The sequence below is a fragment of the Fusarium falciforme genome, chromosome 8 (assembly GCF_026873545.1).
Source record: "Fusarium falciforme chromosome 8, complete sequence".
Lineage (NCBI taxonomy): Eukaryota > Fungi > Ascomycota > Sordariomycetes > Hypocreales > Nectriaceae > Fusarium > Fusarium falciforme.
The window spans coordinates 1,634,204-1,652,007 of NC_070551.1; the positions used below are offsets into that span (position 1 = coordinate 1,634,204).

Genomic DNA, 17,804 nt, shown 5'->3' on the forward strand with positions numbered 1-17,804 from the left:
CTGCCCCATCCAATCGAGTTGCAGCCTGCAACGCATTGGCGCATCTGTGACTGTCTTTAGCTACTGTTGGATTTTCAAGTTAAACCTGGACCAGCCTACGACTCCCGGGAGTCGCAAGGAAGATGGTCAGAGACTGGCCGAGGGACAATTTCCCTCGCCACCACTCCTACTTATCCGACCGGTTTGTTGGTGATGGGATCGAGGATGGCCGCTTCCCGGAGGTTCAGGAAATGCACCGCCGACAACCCCCAATTGTATAACTCGCCCAACTCTGAGTGTTCCAATCAACTGCTAACATGAATGAAGCAAATTGACGAAGCCCTTCGCCAGCACTGTGCGATTGCGGCAAGACGATACTTTGTTGCTGTGATAATGGACGACGGGAGCCCTATGACCTTCTCTGGTCCCGGTACTTCGACGAAACTCCCCGGCGATGTTGTGAAGCAATTCTTTGATCTCGACAAATACCAGAGAGTTATGGAACGATTGGACTCCGGTTGGTCAACCCATGCACGATATATGTTTGGACTCAAGACTGAGTAATAACCAGGAGCGAGCCCTGTTGTCGATGATGCCTTCGGGTTCGACAGCAGCTACAAGCAAGTCATGGACTTCCCCCGGAACCGCCTACAGGATCGCCGCAGACTATCTAACTTTGACGACTGGGAGGCGCCAACACGACCAGGCCGCAAGAGACCACGGGCACGCCACCCCATCAATGACGAGGAAGAGATGCCCATGACTGTTTCGACGACGCTTAAAGGCATCAAGATCGGCAACTCGGATGACGTCTGGAACTTTTACGAACAGCGATTCAAGAACTGTCAGCAGACTGCCTGCAAGCTGATCGCCAAAGCATGGGTGAAGGCCGTGGAGCCAAAGAAGCAGTCGACGCACCCCTACACGGGCAGTGATGAGAAAGCTCCTGACTGGTGGCCTAAGCCATGGGGACCTACCAAGGAGGATAAAGTTCGTCACAAGGAGCCGGATCATCTCTACAAGCGAGGCAAGACATGATTGTCATGGAACCGATGGTTGGCCACAACTTGCTAACATTGTGTCCTAGAACGAGTGCATCTTCTCAACCACATCCTCAGGATGATTGTGGAGCCCAACAGCAGACAGCATCCAGACATCCAGAAGCTGAATCTCAACGTCAAGAAACTTGAAGAGATTACAATTGAAGCACTGTCGGGCTTCTTTGCCGACAAGGAGAACCCAGCCAACGCGAGGAAGCGGCCGTACTTGAACGAGATCTTCAAGGTGGCTAAGCAAGAGGAACGATACAAGAATGATGAAATTGGTAGGTTTTCTTGGCCCGGCTTATGCTTGCTTGGGATATTGACGGCTTGTAGATGGGACAATGGAGATATATGTGATGGCGGACGACAAGATCCCCGAGACGTATGCGTCAGGAAACGACGACGAGGGATCCATCCCCAAGGACGAGGAAGATCAGGACGCGCCATCAACCAAGCTCTCGACAGTGCATGGGCTTATGCCGTCGTCAACCACTCACAGCCACAGCTCTGGCCCGTCGTTGCATGGGACACCCTTCCTTGACAACCTGCCAGTGCGAGGCAACCAATACCCTCCTTCTATGATGCCAGAGATGCCGCAGGAGCAGCACACATTCGTCGAGGGCAGTAACCTGCCAGTCAACAGCCAGTCCTCGGTTCACTCGACGGGAGGAAGCCTTGCTATGGACATGGGTGTACCTCCTCCAGCCCATGATTCAGGCCGCCGCTCCTCCATCTTTAGCGCTCCAGCGGAGTACGGAGGACAGAACGGATCGACCATGTATGCGCAACAGTGGCAGCAACCCGGCTCCACGGCGCCCAACGCATCATCCATGTACACGTTTACGCAGCAGCCAGCCAATCCCTCTGCATCAGCATTTGTAAACCCCGCGGTTCCCATGAATCAGACACAGTCGTACATGGGTGCCTCGTTTGACGGACTCCCGCGCGGATACGATCCGAACCAACCTCCGATATTCCGCTCCGGAGCCGTACCACAGCCTCCGCAGGTACATGCCACGCAGGGCTACGACTACATAGCTCACGACAACCGAGGGCTTCCCGGCGTGAAAGTGGACGATGTGCCACGAAACCCGATGCACTAGCTGCGATATAAGCGTGTACGACACGGCTATTGTAGCCAACGCCCTTTGATGATGCAGCTTCTCTTCGGTCTTGGGATACACTTGCTTTTCTTATATCTATATAGATTATGCATGACGAAGGACCTGGTCAGACAGCACAGGTTATTCAAAGACAAACCGAGCGTGTGGAACCACGGGCAATATCGATATCCCTCTCAGCCCGGGTTTTAACGCCGGCTCCAGGCACGGCGGAATTTCTCGATTGCTTCAGACGACGGGCGCTCTTCTATTGTCTCGCCCACATCCATGACTCGATACCCCAAACTATATACTTGAAACAAAAACTTCGGGGCGGCTTGGTTGATTTTTGCGAACTACAGCGGCATTTTACATCATATCATATCACATCACATACTTGGTTTGATCTTGGTTGTCTTGTATTTCTGTGGAGGTCTTTCTTTGGCTCTTTTTCTGCGGCGGATTGGCATAACGGGTCGAGTGTGTTCCGTTGCTCAACAAGGGGGAACGTGTGCGTACGACCAGTACAACTCGATGCCAAGCTTGGGGTCTGTTAAGACCTTGTTACTCGGCTAATGGCCTCACTTGACTCCAACCCAAGCGAGGACCTATTGGCGAATGGGCCAAAGGGTTATTTTCTTTGACGTTGACGACTAGAGACGCGACGACGATTGATGGCGGTGAACGTATTTGTCATTGGCTATTCTTCTGCTCTTGCTCGTTTACGCTCGACAAGCACAAAGGATGCGAGTATAGAGTTTCTTCTGAGTGGACGTTGCTTGGCTTTCTTATCTTTCGAACTGGTTCGATATCATCTCTTAGTCCTTTTCACACGTTTCCAAATGGAGTGGAGAGTGGCTACAGGAGTGTATCTTGCACAATCAGGTTTCAGCCTGCGCTCACTTTCATTCTGGCGCGAGTCAGATGTGGTGGCCTGAGAGACGACACGCTGTGCTTGTGCGGAAAGTTGGAGAGATAGGGGAGGTTGATGGGAGGACGACGAGTTGTATGCTAGGTGTGAGTGGTTTGCATGGCCAATCAGACACCTGTGTGGATGTTCGAAAGAAACTTGAACGAAAGCTCATATGCAGAAAAAAAGGGGTCAGGGACAGTCAGTGACTATAATGGTAGTTGTAGGCTTGATAGGACCTAATTGTAAGCATTTGAACGCAAGCAGCCAGGGATGGCTTTTCGTGCTCCACCATGCATCATCTCATAATGACAAGGAACAGTCAGTCAGTCACAATGGCATATGTGTAGCCAAGTTTGGTAGATAACTCGTTTCGACGCTCAAGCTATTGTATTGATTGCACCATGAATCATTTCTGTTACCTCAACCCTCTGCCGACCTGGAAGTGAATCCATCCATCCGTCCATCCATCCACCAACGCCAAGCTACTGAAAATCGATCAAATCAAACTAAACTCAAGGCAACATGATTCAAGCCAGGCAACTGACTGCCGTACTCGAATGCACAGAGATGATCCTCGCCCCGAGTATCTCTATCGCTCCTGGCCGATGGAGTAATGTTGCCCGAGGCTCCGCAGTAAAACACAAAAGCAAAGTATAGAATCAAGACGAAAGATAGAGAGGGTGCCACAGCTGCTGCTGCTGGTGGGCAGGGCAGGTGCATGTGAGCGGCAACATTAGACGGGGGTATACGTTAGAATGATGGCAGCGTCGACAGGGAAGCGAATGCCAACGCTGACGTCGGCTCCTAGCTCGATGTAGTGGTGGCAGTGTTTTCCTCCTTGGGCTGGGGAGGCTCCAGGCCAGCGTTCTGGGCCACTCGTTTCCAAGTCTCAAGCTCGCGGTAAAGGCGCTCACATTCTTGCTTGAGCTTGTCATTGGAAGCACTCAGCTCTGTGATGGCTTGCTCCGTAAGCAGCTTTTCCAGAGTCCACTTCTCAATGTTCTGCTGCTCGTTCTCTTTGAGCTGAGAGATGAAACTGACGGCTCGTTGCAGGATGGACCCCTTGTTCTTTTCACAACCGGGTACAATCTTGGCTAGCTCATTGATGCCTTCATTGATGGTTTCACGGCGACGACGTTCCACTAAGCCGGGGTTAGTTATTTCCAGTATCAAACACTAGCAACAAGCAATGCCAGCCATACCTTCTTTGTGGTTATCCTTTCTCATCTTGTGCCATTCCTCCGAGCCCACGGTTGGCTTCGGGTTGGGAGCCGCAGGCGGGTACCGAGGTGGTTGGTGCTGTACCCCATTTGGTGGTGTGGGCTGATGCTGGGGAGGGGCAACCGGAGGGGGCGGAGGTTCCATGATTCCGTCGACGTTGGGTGGTGGCACGTCTGGGTTGAACTGGGCATCGTGGCCATGATCGCCATCGGCGGTTGCCTGAGCTGCAAATTGTTCCTCTGTCGACGGCGGAACGTGGAGAGTGGGATACATTCCGAGGGCAGCCTGGGCGGTGCTGGTAGCACTGGCGGGATCCGGAGCTTCAGGGTGGTCGGCCTGGGCCGCCTGCTGCAGGGCGTTGAAGTCGGCGACGTTGACGCCATTAGCATTGGCAACCTGGTTGTCCATGGCATTATCGATGAAGGAGGCGGCGTCGGTCGACATGTGGGCAGCCGGCGCAGGACGCTTATTCCTGGTCAGATCAGGGCTGCCTGACTCACGCTTCCGCTTCTGACCAGGCGAGCCGGTCAGGCTGGAGAGATCTGGCTGTTCGGCAACAACGGACTCAGCCATGGTTCAGTTCAGTTGGTAAGACGCTGGCAATAAGTGCCGAGGAGAAAATGAGATTTAGGCGGGGGTTGTTCGATCAGACGCGTGCGCCGGATGTCGAGACCGTGCGCAAGGCTTGACGATGTCGAGGCCACAGATGAGAGACGTTGACAATCGGTCAGAGATCTGAGGAGGGGAGGGCAGTTAGAACGAAAGCTCTGCAAGGCAAGATTTGGGCGAGACGAAGCATGAAAAACGATCAAGGCGACTGGCGGGATCCAATCTTGGGTGTAGAGTTGTCAAGAATCAAGCAACCGTTTGAGTGCAAGTCTCGACCAGAACATGTAGGCCAGGGAGGCGCTTGCCTTGATGCCAGACAGACAGACAGGCTTTGGCTCGTGAATGAAGCATGCGACGGGCTGTATAAGCCAGGAAGAGACGGAGCCACACCGTGGTCAGGTCTTGGTCTCACTCGAGAGCAAAGGTGACTGAACAACAGCGAAGTGAAGATGCCAATGGCCGTCGCGTGGATGCGATAGAGCGGCAGCGGAAATGCGCCGATGCTGATTCAGTCACTCGAATCTAGACGATAGCACGACGTGTGATCGACCAGGCGATGATACACGCCGGACTAGACAAACAACGGTGCGGCGAAGAAGATGATATTTCGAGGCGGGTTGTGGTGATGACGACGATGATGGTGATGATGATAGCAAGAGGCACGAGGACGCGACAGCGATGGTGATGGGGAAAGAACGGCCACTTGGCAAAGAGGAGGAGGAGCATCACCGATCAAAAAGCGCAAATAATTCCCTCGGGCCATAGCGCAAATAGAGGAGGGAAGACATGGTGCAGGGCATCAAGCAAAAAGCATCGCGAACAAAGTGAATGAGATGCATAGAAGCCGACATACCTCCCAGATCATGTGCCTTGAGGCGTGCACTGCAGGTAGCGTAGCGTAGGCGGGCCTGCCTTGGAGATCACGAGTTTCTCGTCTCACGTGTTTGGCGTGATCGACCTCGTGATATCGCGCGAGTCCCAGTTGATAAGTCGAGAGGGTTCGCGTCGTCAACTCCTCTTTGGGGGGAAACCAAACTCCAACGGAAATAAATGAATAAGAGGGTAAGAAAAAGGGGAGGGAAGGTCTCGATACGCGCTCGGAGAATACCCGCGGGGTCTTTTTATGTTTTAACCAGGGGGGAAGAGGACAAGGAGATTGAAATCTCGCCCAGAGGGCGCTTCTTTTGCTGGCGCGAACGAGGTCGCGGGCTGGGCTGGGCTGGCTGGTACTGCTGGGCGAACGAGTCGGGTCACGCGGCGGAGGAAGAGGGTGAACACGTGCAAGTGGGTGAGGCTGGTAAGATAAATAATGCGGGTGAGGTGAGAGGTGGCCTGGCAAGATGATGCCTGAGGCAGAGAACCAAGGGAGGGCGCGGCCAATGAGAGGAGCGGGCGTGCCACATATGGCCGAAATGGGGTGGTTGCCTTTGCGGAAAGGCGCACTGAGTGTGGGAAAGAGCCAGGGAACGAGAAGGCAACAGCTGAGAAAACAGATCAACGCGATGAAAAGGTGATGACATTTGCTTGATGACCTCGTCTTCAAGTCAATATAGATGTGATTCTCTCCCTTCGCTGCTGGCTACTTGTTCCCCCTCGATCCCCGTGTACATCCCCAGCAAGCACGATACATGTCCATGTACTTACTCGCCTGGCCCACGCAACGCAACAAGCCTCGACGGCCCGAGGCATTCACTGCCTCAATAGCTGGAGCCAACACGCAAACCTGCCTGCTCTCTTGGACCCCTCAACAAGGGTCTCTACACCCAAAAGAGAACCAACAACCATGCTCGCCCCCATCAAGTGACTTGGGTTGACGCGGGTAACTGCACTGTAACTTGACGTACCTAAGTACTTTCAAGGACCGCTGCACCAAGCCCGTCCGCCGCGCTTCAAATGAAATCCTCCTTTTACACTTTCCGGTTCCTCTTCCTCATGTCAAGCCTTCCCGCCCAGATTCCCAAATGCGGGAAGAGGAATCGCACGGGCCAATAGGGATCGATCGTCGTACGTCTTCCCATCACCACACCATCTGGAGGGGGAGAGGGGGAAGGGACCCGGCGAGAATGAGGAGCCCAGCCTAGCAATCAATCACCTGATCCATCCGGCAAACATCACTTGACGCCAACGAGGTGAAACAGATTGCGTCCTAAAGATAACCGGGCCCTCTGCTCATCTGACACGGGATCTCATCGTGAATCATGGCTCAGGCCGTGGCCCAAGATGGACTCTGCTGTCTCAGGATCGATTCCCGGTATGGGGGCTTTTTGGTTATGGGCAAGACGGCTCAAGCCTCAGCACCCAAGGCTGGGTGTCACAGCGGGATCCCGGCGACTGAGGAGTCACAGCAAGTTGCTGATGGAGTGACATGGCGTAGGTAGCGTAGTAAGCCAGCTGTTGCTATCCAGAAGATCCATCCATGGGAACTTGAATAAGCCCATGTCAGTCTCCGCTGCGGCATGCACCCGGCCGATGTTGGGAACTGCGGGAGCCTTTCGGTACAAGTACATGAGCGGCAAAAAGTGTATTTACAAATACATTGATGCCAAATAGTTCGTTCGGGAGCTTTCAGATCATGGAGATGTTGGGTGAGTTGCTCATGTACTTATCCATGCGTACATTGGCGAAAGTAGCTGGTCGCACCAATTCCCAAGACGCTGGACTCGACAACTCCTCACTTTGTGCATCCGAGGGCAATGTTACTCTAGAAACCACGTTCCTAGACAAATGCAAAGAAGATCCATGCCAATCTCTGTCCAGCTCCTGGGGAGAAGTTGATTTCGCCATTCATAGGCGATCTGCTCTCTCACCTACAGTGAAGTGCATGATTATTCCCACTGGACGCGGTACGTACCTGGAACTGGAGCTCCCCCGGACCGCCCACTAAGAAACCCACCTCGCGATAACGTCAATGGAGCGATTCCTATCATCGGAGCCACTGTGATCCTGACCTCATCTTCGACATCTGCCTCTTGCTTCCATGGCATCCCATGTCTTTTTCTTCTTTTTTAGCAACGCCTATCTTCTTCCTCTGTAGCACATCTTCACAATGGGCGACCACGAACTCTCCGCTATAAAACATAACGAGCATCTCCTTCTCGTACGTCCGCCCTCTCGCCATCCAGCATCACCGCCCTGTCCTTCCATCTTCCAGCTCTAACGCTCATGATACTAGGACCAACCGCTACTCCGGCTTCCCTCCGAGCTTCTCCGAAAGAACTTTCGCGCCGCACACTTCACCATCGAGAAGGATACCTCGGCCCTCAAGACGCTGCTCAAGGACTCGGCCACGGCCGCCGTCTCCGGTCGCGCGTCCCAGCAAGATGTCCTACGAAACATCGACGCCATGATCTCCCGCATGCGCGGCGTGAAGCGCAAGCTCTCTGCCAACGCTGCAGAAGAGTCCCGCCTACACACCCAGGCCGCCGCCCGCATCTCCCACCTCGACGAGCTCTACGCCCTCGACTCGGTGGAGGATGTCAAGTACGAGGCCTGGAGCAGGAAGAGGCTGGACCGCCTGCTGGCCGACTATCTGCTGCGCCATGGATATAACGAGAGTGCAAAGGAACTGGCGCAACAGCGTGGGATTGAGAATCTCGTTGATGTCGATACCTTTGTTGCCGCAAGCCGGATTCGTGATGCCCTCTTGAAGGGAAGCGTCACCGAGGCTCTGGCATGGTGCACAGATAACAAAAAAGAGCTGCGGAAGATGGAGGTGCGTCTTCATTACTTGATGTTATTCATGGTCAAGCTAACATTTTCCTAGAGCAAACTCGAGTTCATGCTTCGCTTCCAACAGTACATCGAGCTTGTCCGCTCCCAGTCCCCAAACAAGCTTGCCGAAGCCATCGCCCACGCAAAGAAACACCTAACTCCATACCGTGGAACCTTCCCTCGCGAAGTACAGCAAGCGGGTGGTCTGCTCGCTATCCCACCAAACTCGCCCGCCTCTGCCGCATACGAAGATCTTTACAAGCCCTCTCGCTGGACAGACCTCGCCAACCTCTTCACAACCACGCATAACCAGCTGCTTGCGCTGCCCGCCGTCCCGCTCCTTCATGTTGCCCTCTCATCTGGCCTATCCGCCTTGAAGACCCCTGCGTGTCATGCTCACTCTCCTGCACCCTCATCGCATACCACGCCATCCTCTCATACCCCCGCTCCCTCTGAAGCAGCCGCCGCCGCTGCTTCAACGCTCGGCCATGGGGTCTGTCCCATCTGCTCCACGGAGCTCAACGAGCTCGCACGCAACGTGCCATACGCACATCACACGCAGAGTCATGTCGAACATGACCTCCGGCTGCTCCCCAATGGCAGCGTCTACGGCAGAGATCGTCTGGAGATGCAGGCCAAGAAGGCGGGTCTACCTGCGGACCAAGTCAAGGACTTGCGGACAGGCGAGACCTATCCTCTTGACGCCTTGAAGAAGGTGTACATCACTTGAGTGTGGGCTTATTTGAGATTTTGTCCATGGGACAGGGCGTTGTATTGCATACATCTTTGGGTTTGGCGTTTAAGGAGACAACATATGTATTATACACACAACCGTAGCGAAACTGAAGCTTTTTGCACTGCCTACAAGATGCTGTGGCAGTATGTTCCTGCGAATCACCAGCTCATATCATGGCTCACAAGTCTGGACACGAGGTTTACAAGAACAATCAATACCTACGCTGGTCGAGATACTCAAACAGAGCCATGTTCCAATGGACGAAACACCCCCTATTGACCGTACAATACAGGATACAGCAGTGGCGCCAACGCCATCAAGACCACGGAACCAGCATATCAACCCTCCCATCCGTACCTTTTTCCGTGCTCCCTAGAGAAAACCCAACCTCGACATCCTATGCCCAGAAACAAAGAAAAACCCAAGAGCCCTGTAGTGACAGGAGAACTGGATGAAGGGTGTGGATGCCATCGAGGCAATATATTATGAGTGATAAGCAACAGCATGTTAAAATTCCCGTTGGCATCGCTCCGTCTCATCGTGCGCTTCCTTCTGCAAGGTATAGATTGCGATAAGCCAGTGATTATAGGAGGAAGGGTGTGGGTTGGTGAGACGAGTATAAGCAACGAAGGGGCATAATACAAAAGACGGAGCAGCTTTGAGAATATTAACATATTTCCTAGCCTGGGGAGAGGCTCCCGCAAGCGTCTATCCCTCATCGGTTTCCGCCAAACGCAAAGCTGCCAAACACACCACCGCCACCGCCAGGGGTCATAGGCCCCGTGTTGGTGATGCCGTTGGTGTTGTGGCCCTGGGGCCCAGGAGTAGTAGCAAGCCCAGCACTTGTAGTGTTGGGCGTGCTTGGCCCTCCGGTCTGACCGTTGCCATTATTCGCACCATCGTTGCCAGCGTTCTGCTGGTTCATCATAGACATGACAACGCTTGAGTCCGGGAAGCCCAGTCCCCAGACCTTGCCGACGTGTTCATCCGGAATCTCGCTACTAAAGATCTTGTCGCGCATCTGGAAAAAGACCTTGCCGGTGAGGAGGGAGTCAGAGCCTGCCTGGTGTGCCGAGCCAATGCGCTTAATCTTGAGGGTTTCGGCAATGTTCTCGAGGCCGGACTTGTGCTCAAACTTTTGCAGGATCTCAGCACTACTGGGGTCGCTTGGTGTGAGGAGTCCAGAGTTGTGTAGCTTGATGGCATACTTCATGAGATGCTTCACGTCATATGTTGTCGGGAAGTAGAGCTTCATCTTGGTATCGAAATCGACCTCGTCGTTGGGCAAAGGCGTGCAGATAAGAAGCTTGGTGAGGTAGCCAAAATCGTAACCGCCGTGGAAAGAGATCCATCGCACATTGTCGAAGCACACCAGACCAGAGGGGATAAGGAGGGAGGCAAATTCGTGGGGATCGATGCCGTCGCGTTCAAGCAAGCTAAAGTCGATACCCGCCTGTTGGAGTGATTCGATCGACTTCTCGTTATACATGTCATCCTTAAGGGAAAACTTGAAGTTGAACTGCCAAGAGCAGGGGAAGGGGGCGTTGCTTGCTGCTCTTCGAGCAGCCAAGCCGAAATCGGAGTCGTTTGTTGATGGTCGTGCCGGTGGGGTTTCGCCGTCCTCGTTGAAGAAGGTGAGGCCTATTTGGATAACCTTGAGCATATCGACGTTGGTTCGCAGACATTGGTAGTGGTAGTCGCTCTTCCCCCGGAACCCTCCCATGGGTCTTGCGACAACACCGGGGAATTCGGTATCCTTTGGAGATTGTTAGCAAGTTCCCGTAGATGTCGCCAACTACCTGAGCCTCACCATCGCAATGTAGGGGTATTTGTCCACCAGTTCTCTCAACACAGCCATCTCCTCATGTAGGTTATGTTTCCACACCTCTCGTATCCTGCCCTTGTTAGGGTGCGACCTGATCCCTGGGTGCTCCATCAAGACGTTCTGGTGAACCTGCCCTCCATGCTGCGGCTGTTGTAGGCCAGCTGGGCCGTGGAAGCCCATCCTTGCGCTTTGGCTTCCGAACCCTGTGTCGGCAAACCCTTGGCCGTTCAGGCCAGCCGTAAAGGCATTGTTGTTGGCAGCAGAGAAAGGTCCGAGCTGCGCATTGGCGTTCAGGTACTGGTTGGCGCCCAGGTGGCCGCCCTGTGGTTGACCATGTGAAGGGAAACCACCCTGATGATAGGGCGCTGCACCGGCGGGCCCGCCGCTGAAGCCCCGGAGTTGCGGCGGCGGCATGGGAGCACGAATTGGGCTTCTCGGGTTGAAAGGAGCGGGTCGGTTATTGGTATTGTGCGCCTCTGGGAAGAAAGGACGGGCGAGATCGTTTGGTCGTTGCGGGCGAAAGGCTCCTACCGACGGGTTAAGGGCTGCTTGCGGTTGCAGACGCGACGACTGGCCGTTGCGAGCAGACTGGTGCGGCGAAAAATGTCCTGCCGCTGGGTTAAGTCCTTGGAGTTGAGGCTGCGGCCCTGCTCTCGGCGGTGGTCCAAATCCTGGTGGTGGTTGTCTCCACGATAGCGGTTGAGATGTTGCAGGTGTCGGCGGTCCCTGACCTTGGGATTGATCCTAACCTTGCCCTTGCAACGGTTTCTAACGCGACGACTTCCTGGGATACGTGTTACCTCGACGGCCGCGATCGCTGAACATTGAGGTGACAAAGGTGGATCGGACGATCTGTGCGATACCGGCACAAGCCAGATCGAGGCCTTGCGACGGGGGCGGACGGCGTCAAGCGGTGCGGGAGCGGCGTGGGCGGCTGATCGATCTCAAGTCCACGTCGGATGGTGGAGAGTGGGTGGAGGGAAAGTGACGATAGATATACGCGCGGGGTTTGCTGTTCGGCGTCTGACGACAGATATCCCGAATATGTTTTTTGGTGGATTTTTGGTTGGATTTTTCTGTGAATAGTAGATACGTTGGTCGAGAGAGGGGGGATTAACGGGTGAAGCAATGGACCGATGATGATGATATGCTCTGTTCTGCCCCAACAGCACGAGACTCTTTCGAGGGCACAGCACAGAGGTCGATAGGTAGGTGAGGAGACTGGAAGCGAGCCCAGAGCGTGGTCCGTGCACGGGCCATCGGAAGGATCGGGGCACTTTGTTCCGATCCGGAGCCTGGACCTGCCCGGGTCTCTGGAGGAAAGAGCCCCAGTTGCAGTTGACGGGCAGCCCATCACTCTAGCCCGTAAGGACGAATTGGCTCGCTCTCCATTCGCCCATCATTTGCCTGTCGTCAGATTCAACTTGCACCCCCAGAATCTCTCTCCCCCAGCCCACGATGCTTGCCACGAGGTACGACGCGCACGCCACCCTATCAATTGGCCTCGTCAATTGACATGATTCAACTGGAATATCTGACCGTCCGCTGTGCAGAGTGCTACGAGCCGCCTCGCGCGGGCCCAAGCCCAACATCACCGGCTTCAACATGCGGGCCTTCCAAGAATCCACCGGCCAACCTCGATACGACCCCTGGGAGCGCAAGTCAGTGCCCCCTAGACCTCCTATGTGGCCATGGAGATCTCAGTACTGACTATTCCCTCTCCTACAGCGAAGCTTGGCGATACCAGGGCAGCTACACCCGCTGGAACCGCTTCAAGAACGGCTTCCCCGGCCTCGGTATCGCGACCGTCGCCTTCATTGCCTACTGCGGATACGAGCATTTCTTCCTCGAGGACGAGCACCACCACGGCGAGGAGCACCACTAGAGCGGGCGTGTACGGGACACCAAGAGGGGGCAAAGATGGCATGCATGCATCGCGAGGGATGTTAGAGGTTTTGTACATATATCTCGTCCAGCGAGAAGAGTGTTCGATCAGACGCCGGAACCAGGGAATGAAAAGAAATCTTGATCCAATCCATACCGCACGCGAGTTGGTTATACTTGTCGGAGGAGGAGGATCTCATGGGCATGCCGAGGTATTGACGCATCCACATAGCGTTGACACACAGCAACTACGCAACACCTATGGCAAACCGAGTCTTGTGAAACGTATGGCCTCTACGCCAGGAGGAAAGGTCAATTCGTCACCTCCCCGCTTGAGGTTTCTCACTCAGTTCTCAGCCAGTCGTTCACTTGTTCATTTCACCAAGACAGACCAAGGCATTCAGTTGCTCCAAGCTCAGACACCAAGATAGTGTCAATGTATCCAGATTGTCTTTGCATCTAGCAGGATAAGTAATGGTAGAGGTATCATGAGAGACTGACCCGTCTCTATGCTATAACGAGAGTAAAAATGGTCCTCCAACCTGTGCAGAATGGTATCAAATGCCCTGAAACGCCGCCGTGTACCCAATCCGGCTTTGTTCTTTAGCCCCTCAGAAACACCAATAAACAAAAGAAATAAAAAGGTTCGTTTCACAATCACCGCCATGACATGATGCATTTTGAACGCCATGTTACCGTGTGACAACGCCATTGAGCACCCGTCAAGGGTCTCATCTCAGGTTACAGTGGTTTGACAGCAGCTCAGGGGCTGGCATCACAACACCAAGCCATTGACGACATCTAGTGCGCCCTCAACAGCTGTCTCAAGCTCTTCAACTCTTTGCTTGAGCCCCTTGTTTTCATCCTTGAGAAGATTGACTGTATCCCAAGCAATACTGGCCTCCTGCCCTTGGCAATTACGGCAGGTCTCAAGGGTTGTATTTCTGGGCGCTTCACTGGTGATCCCCTTGAAGAGCTTCTGAATAGGGTTCATCTGAGCGCTGCTGTTGCGGTTGGCCCGTGGAGGCTCAATAATGACTGGCTTATACTGAATTGTGGGGGTCGTGACCGGGCTGATGTCTGCTGACATGATGCTGGTAGAGATGGTCGGGCTCCGGGATCGAGAAAAGACGCTCGCTTCGTCCACGCTACCGTCGTCAGAAGAGGTCGAAGTGCTCTTTCGCCAGCGTCTTTGACGATCCTCGTCGATACCCAGGTCCTCGGAAATGGTGGAAGCTCCAGAGGGTGCCAACTCTTTTTCGCGATTTGCCTCAGCTTCAAGATCTGCGCGGTCCTTTTGGTCAGCAAGCTGGTTGAGCAGATACTCGATGAAAGCATCGCGCTCTGCAGCTTGCCGGGCCTGGTCATCAAGCTTCTTCTCAAGCTGTCGAATCTTTTCCCCGGCGTCGTTAATGGTGGATGCTTCCGTCTCACGCTCAGCCTTGAGCTCCTGGACTTCGGTTGTGCGTTGTTGATAGGCCACCTGGAACTTGCTCAACAGTCCGGTGGCATTCATCTGAAGGTTCTTAAATGAGGATGGCGAAAATGTGCTTCCTTCGACAGGAGCTCCATTGGGAAAGAGTCCCTTTTCAATGTCGAGATTCATCAGCTCGTCGCCGTAGGTGGGAGAGGTAGGAGTAGAAGGAGTGGATATGGAGCCAAAGATGTTGAATCGAGACAGCGCAGCTGCGGCCGCAATCTTGGACGCCGATGAGCCACTGCGTGGTCGAGCTTCGGGAACCGCTGGGGTCGATGAGGATGCTGATGCGTTGGGAGCAGGAACAGTGGCGCGAGAGAACCAAGAGGGAAATCGATTTCGAGGAGCTTCCTCTACAACAGCAGGCAGACTGGTCCTGGACCTGGGGGTAGTGGTCCTCTTATCACCGGTGAAAGCCATGTCGAAGAATTGGGGCCGAACGTGCCCGGCGGGAGGGCTCTGGAACTGTGATTCAGGCGCGAGGTCGATGTCGTTGGAGAAGGTCACGGAGTGACGCAAAGGAGAGTGAAGCCTCGGGGAGGTAGGTTCTACATGGAGTCCGGGATCGGGTCTTCGGACAGAGCTAAGGGGATGATGGGCGGCCACAGGAGGAGCGAGAGGAGGAGAGGGTAGAGGAGGAGAGGGCAGAGGAGCAGGTAGCGACGTTGAAGGCGTTGGAGGTGCTGAAAACGTTGAAGGCGTTGGTAGAGGCGCTGATGACGAACACTCGGAAACGGCAGTGGAGAGACGGCGAGGTATTGTTTCCGTTAGGTGCGTGTTGACGGGTTTGGATGTCAGAGCAAGACGTCTCCTCGCGGTCGAGGCACGGACTTTGGAGACAGGAGTTGCAGGGGCGTTCGGGGGATTCGGGGCATCTGACTGAGAACGGCAATCGACAGGAAGTTCGCCCTGGTCGAGGCAGACTTGATCGTTGAGCCCCTGGAGCCCATCCGGAGGTAGCATGATGTGCTAAGGTTTCGGCTCCAAGGGGGGTTTCACGGAATAGCGTGTAGGGAGATTTGACGGGAGCAGGGGTCCAGCGAAACGGAGCTGGTGAGACAGGCGTAGAAGTGACGCTAGCAGCGATGGCAGCTGTTTTGGGGTGATTACTTGTGGGTTCTTGTCGATTGTTTCGTGTAGAAAAGGCGGAGAGACAGGCAGCGAGACAGACGCAACTGGCGAGAGAGACGAGGAGGTTGGCGATGGACGAGGGAGAGCAGGATTTGGTGGAGAGGACCCTAGATAAGTATGGCAGGTATTGGAGGTAGGTAAACACAGCCGGCGTCGAGTGTCTCTGCGCGTGGCCAAGTCCGGTTGGGCAAGCGAGCAAAACTAGGTGCAGCACAGTAGACAGAGCCAACTACAGGCGCAGCAGCTCTCAAGCGGATGGACGGGTATGGGTTTGATGGGCCCGGGGAGGGGTCCTTTTGGCCTGTAGGTGCAAGGTAGTGTTGTAGTGGTCTTGGTGGCGACGATGGACGTACACATCAGGCAATTCCTACAGCCACCGGCAGGATAGCTCCCACGAGGACGAGCCATTCGAGAGAATCCATATACAATGCACATACCTGCGATGCCGTCTATCACCTTGAATCGAGGCCTTTTCCGGAAAAGACGCGGGCAAAATGTCGTCTCGAATTGTCTCACAACTAAGCTACCTACCAAAGCCAGCCAAGCTTGGGTACGCCAAGGGTGCAGATCCCTGGCCGCTGAGGAATGTCGACGCGCGCTACTCCATGGATGTTTCTGTCTGTCTCTCGGGCCTCAGCTGGCGCTGGGGCCGGCGGACCGTAGGCGGACATCGCCCTAGAAGTCATTCATTGATTTCTTCATTCCCTGGAAGAAGCAATAGTCGCTGCATCAAAGCACAGCACAGCGCAGCAACTATTGGCGCTCGAATCAATAATATCGTATCCCTTTGCTGGGTCCCTGAAATTGAAATTCATCTCATCAAAATAAGCAATACGGGAGGATCAACAATGCACAACTGACTTAATTCATGCAGAATTACACAGCGTGTGCATGCTTACTCGTTCCTTTTGCTGGACTGGACCCTCCTCTTTCTTCACTCTCGCGTGGTCGAACTCAACATCCCCCTGTACCACGGGAACCTGCAGCCGATGCATCTTCCGGGAAGGATTTGGTCAACGTCAACTGAGTTTCAGGCTTTGTCGTGCATCCATTCTTCAGCCTCGTGCCTCTCAAAAGTCTGTTGAGCGAGTCCAGGCCCCCCTAGTCCCTCCCACCAAGCAGGAACAGACTTGATCCCGTTGAGTTGACGAACCGTGCCGCCACGATACAGCGACCCCTCGATGCCTCATCCCGTGCTCCGGTGGCTGATCTTTAATTGCCCGTGGCGTCAGGAAGCTCTCCATCATGGCAAGACGGTGAATGGTCCATCCCTGGAGTGGAGTTTACAGGCACCAGGAGTATCAGAGCTTGTTCAGGGTCGAGGCTCCCAAGACGAAACTCTCCGACATCCACTTCTTGGCCGGACTGATCTGCTCACTCATCGTCAAGCTCAGATGCCAAGCGTCGAGCATAAAACACACGAGCTCTCACCTATAGAGAAGGACTATCTCTGCCTCGAATTCCAGCTCTATCAGTTACACCGGCTTGAAGCCTTGGCGTCCTGGATCGGCCACGAGCTGGTGCCCTATCTCTCTCCATGGGCTGTGTTGATCACGTAGGTAAGTAGGTACTGGCAGCAACGTCATCTCTGTGACTTCCTTCGTAGATCCAAGTCCATTGCGCAAGGGGCAAGAGCATGCGGTCGTGGCTGGAGCGGGCGTTCCTTCCCCTCCCGCCATCAGAGGCAGGTGCCTTCAGACGGTGAACCGGTTCAACGACAAGAGGTAGCAAGGCAGGTACAGGAGGAACTGCCAGGCCGTCTCTGTCTTCCAGTGGCGACGGGTGGGAATTCCTGTGAACAGTAGCTCGCAAGAGGCAGAAAATGTGTAGACCAAGCTCCAGTTTCTCAACCCGCTACGAGGACATCACCGCTTGCCAAAAGGGGCATATCTCCAACTGCATCGCATCATCATCCGTCTCTAACACTTCCAGTCACAGGCCTGGGTTGCTGTTCGCAGGTAGTGCTGAGCTCCTGCAAACCAAAGAAGGCACGATGGCCGTGATAACTAATCCCCTCAAGTCGTCCTTCCACTTACAGCTCTCATGTGCGGTGCAACTTCCAGAGCTGGACTCGAGATGATGGATGGGAAGGTGCTCAGCGCGCCATGGGTAGACAAAAGCTCTTCTCTCACACTCTCGCCTCTTCTCTCTTCTCTTCCATCATCCATCTTCATC

The 17,804-nt window shown here is 54.3% G+C and overlaps 6 protein-coding genes and 1 pseudogene across 7 annotated transcripts, besides 1 other annotated feature; 4 read left to right on the plus strand and 3 right to left on the minus strand.

Annotated features, from left to right (window-relative positions):
- Positions 1-122: 122 nt before the first annotated feature.
- NCS54_01034000 (Hypothetical protein) lies at positions 123-2,125 on the plus strand (the record flags this gene model as incomplete). The annotated part of the gene is made up of 5 exons (XM_053155653.1): positions 123-254; positions 307-496; positions 551-1,006; positions 1,067-1,303; positions 1,356-2,125. 5 exons carry the CDS (start codon positions 123-125, stop codon positions 2,123-2,125), a joined length of 1,785 nt encoding a protein of 594 aa, XP_053011628.1.
- A 1,714-nt stretch (positions 2,126-3,839) lies between these two features.
- NCS54_01034100 (Hypothetical protein) lies at positions 3,840-4,829 on the minus strand (the record flags this gene model as incomplete). Its single annotated transcript, XM_053155654.1, has 2 exons — positions 3,840-4,177; positions 4,238-4,829. The coding sequence occupies 2 exons, from the start codon at positions 4,827-4,829 to the stop codon at positions 3,840-3,842; spliced, it is 930 nt and encodes a 309-aa protein (XP_053011629.1).
- A 3,070-nt stretch (positions 4,830-7,899) lies between these two features.
- NCS54_01034200 (Hypothetical protein) lies at positions 7,900-9,306 on the plus strand (the record flags this gene model as incomplete). The annotated part of the gene is made up of 3 exons (XM_053155655.1): positions 7,900-7,962; positions 8,038-8,577; positions 8,629-9,306. Exons 1-3 carry the CDS (start codon positions 7,912-7,914, stop codon positions 9,304-9,306), a joined length of 1,269 nt encoding a protein of 422 aa, XP_053011630.1. The 5' UTR covers positions 7,900-7,911.
- A 721-nt stretch (positions 9,307-10,027) lies between these two features.
- Positions 10,028-11,551, minus strand: NCS54_01034300 (Poly(A)-specific ribonuclease; the record flags this gene model as incomplete). Its single annotated transcript, XM_053155656.1, has 2 exons — positions 10,028-11,068; positions 11,123-11,551. The coding sequence occupies 2 exons, from the start codon at positions 11,549-11,551 to the stop codon at positions 10,028-10,030; spliced, it is 1,470 nt and encodes a 489-aa protein (XP_053011631.1).
- Positions 11,552-12,505: 954 nt separating this feature from the next.
- NCS54_01034400 (Hypothetical protein) lies at positions 12,506-13,022 on the plus strand (the record flags this gene model as incomplete). The annotated part of the gene is made up of 3 exons (XM_053155657.1): positions 12,506-12,609; positions 12,691-12,798; positions 12,866-13,022. Exons 1-3 carry the CDS (start codon positions 12,596-12,598, stop codon positions 13,020-13,022), a joined length of 279 nt encoding a protein of 92 aa, XP_053011632.1. The 5' UTR covers positions 12,506-12,595.
- Positions 13,023-13,796: 774 nt separating this feature from the next.
- On the minus strand, positions 13,797-15,461 carry NCS54_01034500 (Hypothetical protein; the record flags this gene model as incomplete). Its single annotated transcript, XM_053155658.1, has 1 exon — positions 13,797-15,461. One exon carries the CDS (start codon positions 15,459-15,461, stop codon positions 13,797-13,799), a length of 1,665 nt encoding a protein of 554 aa, XP_053011633.1.
- Positions 15,462-16,861: 1,400 nt separating this feature from the next.
- Positions 16,862-17,434, plus strand: NCS54_01034600 (annotated as a pseudogene). Its single transcript has 2 exons — positions 16,862-17,184; positions 17,236-17,434.
- Positions 16,862-17,434: a sequence feature.
- Positions 17,435-17,804: the final 370 nt, after the last annotated feature.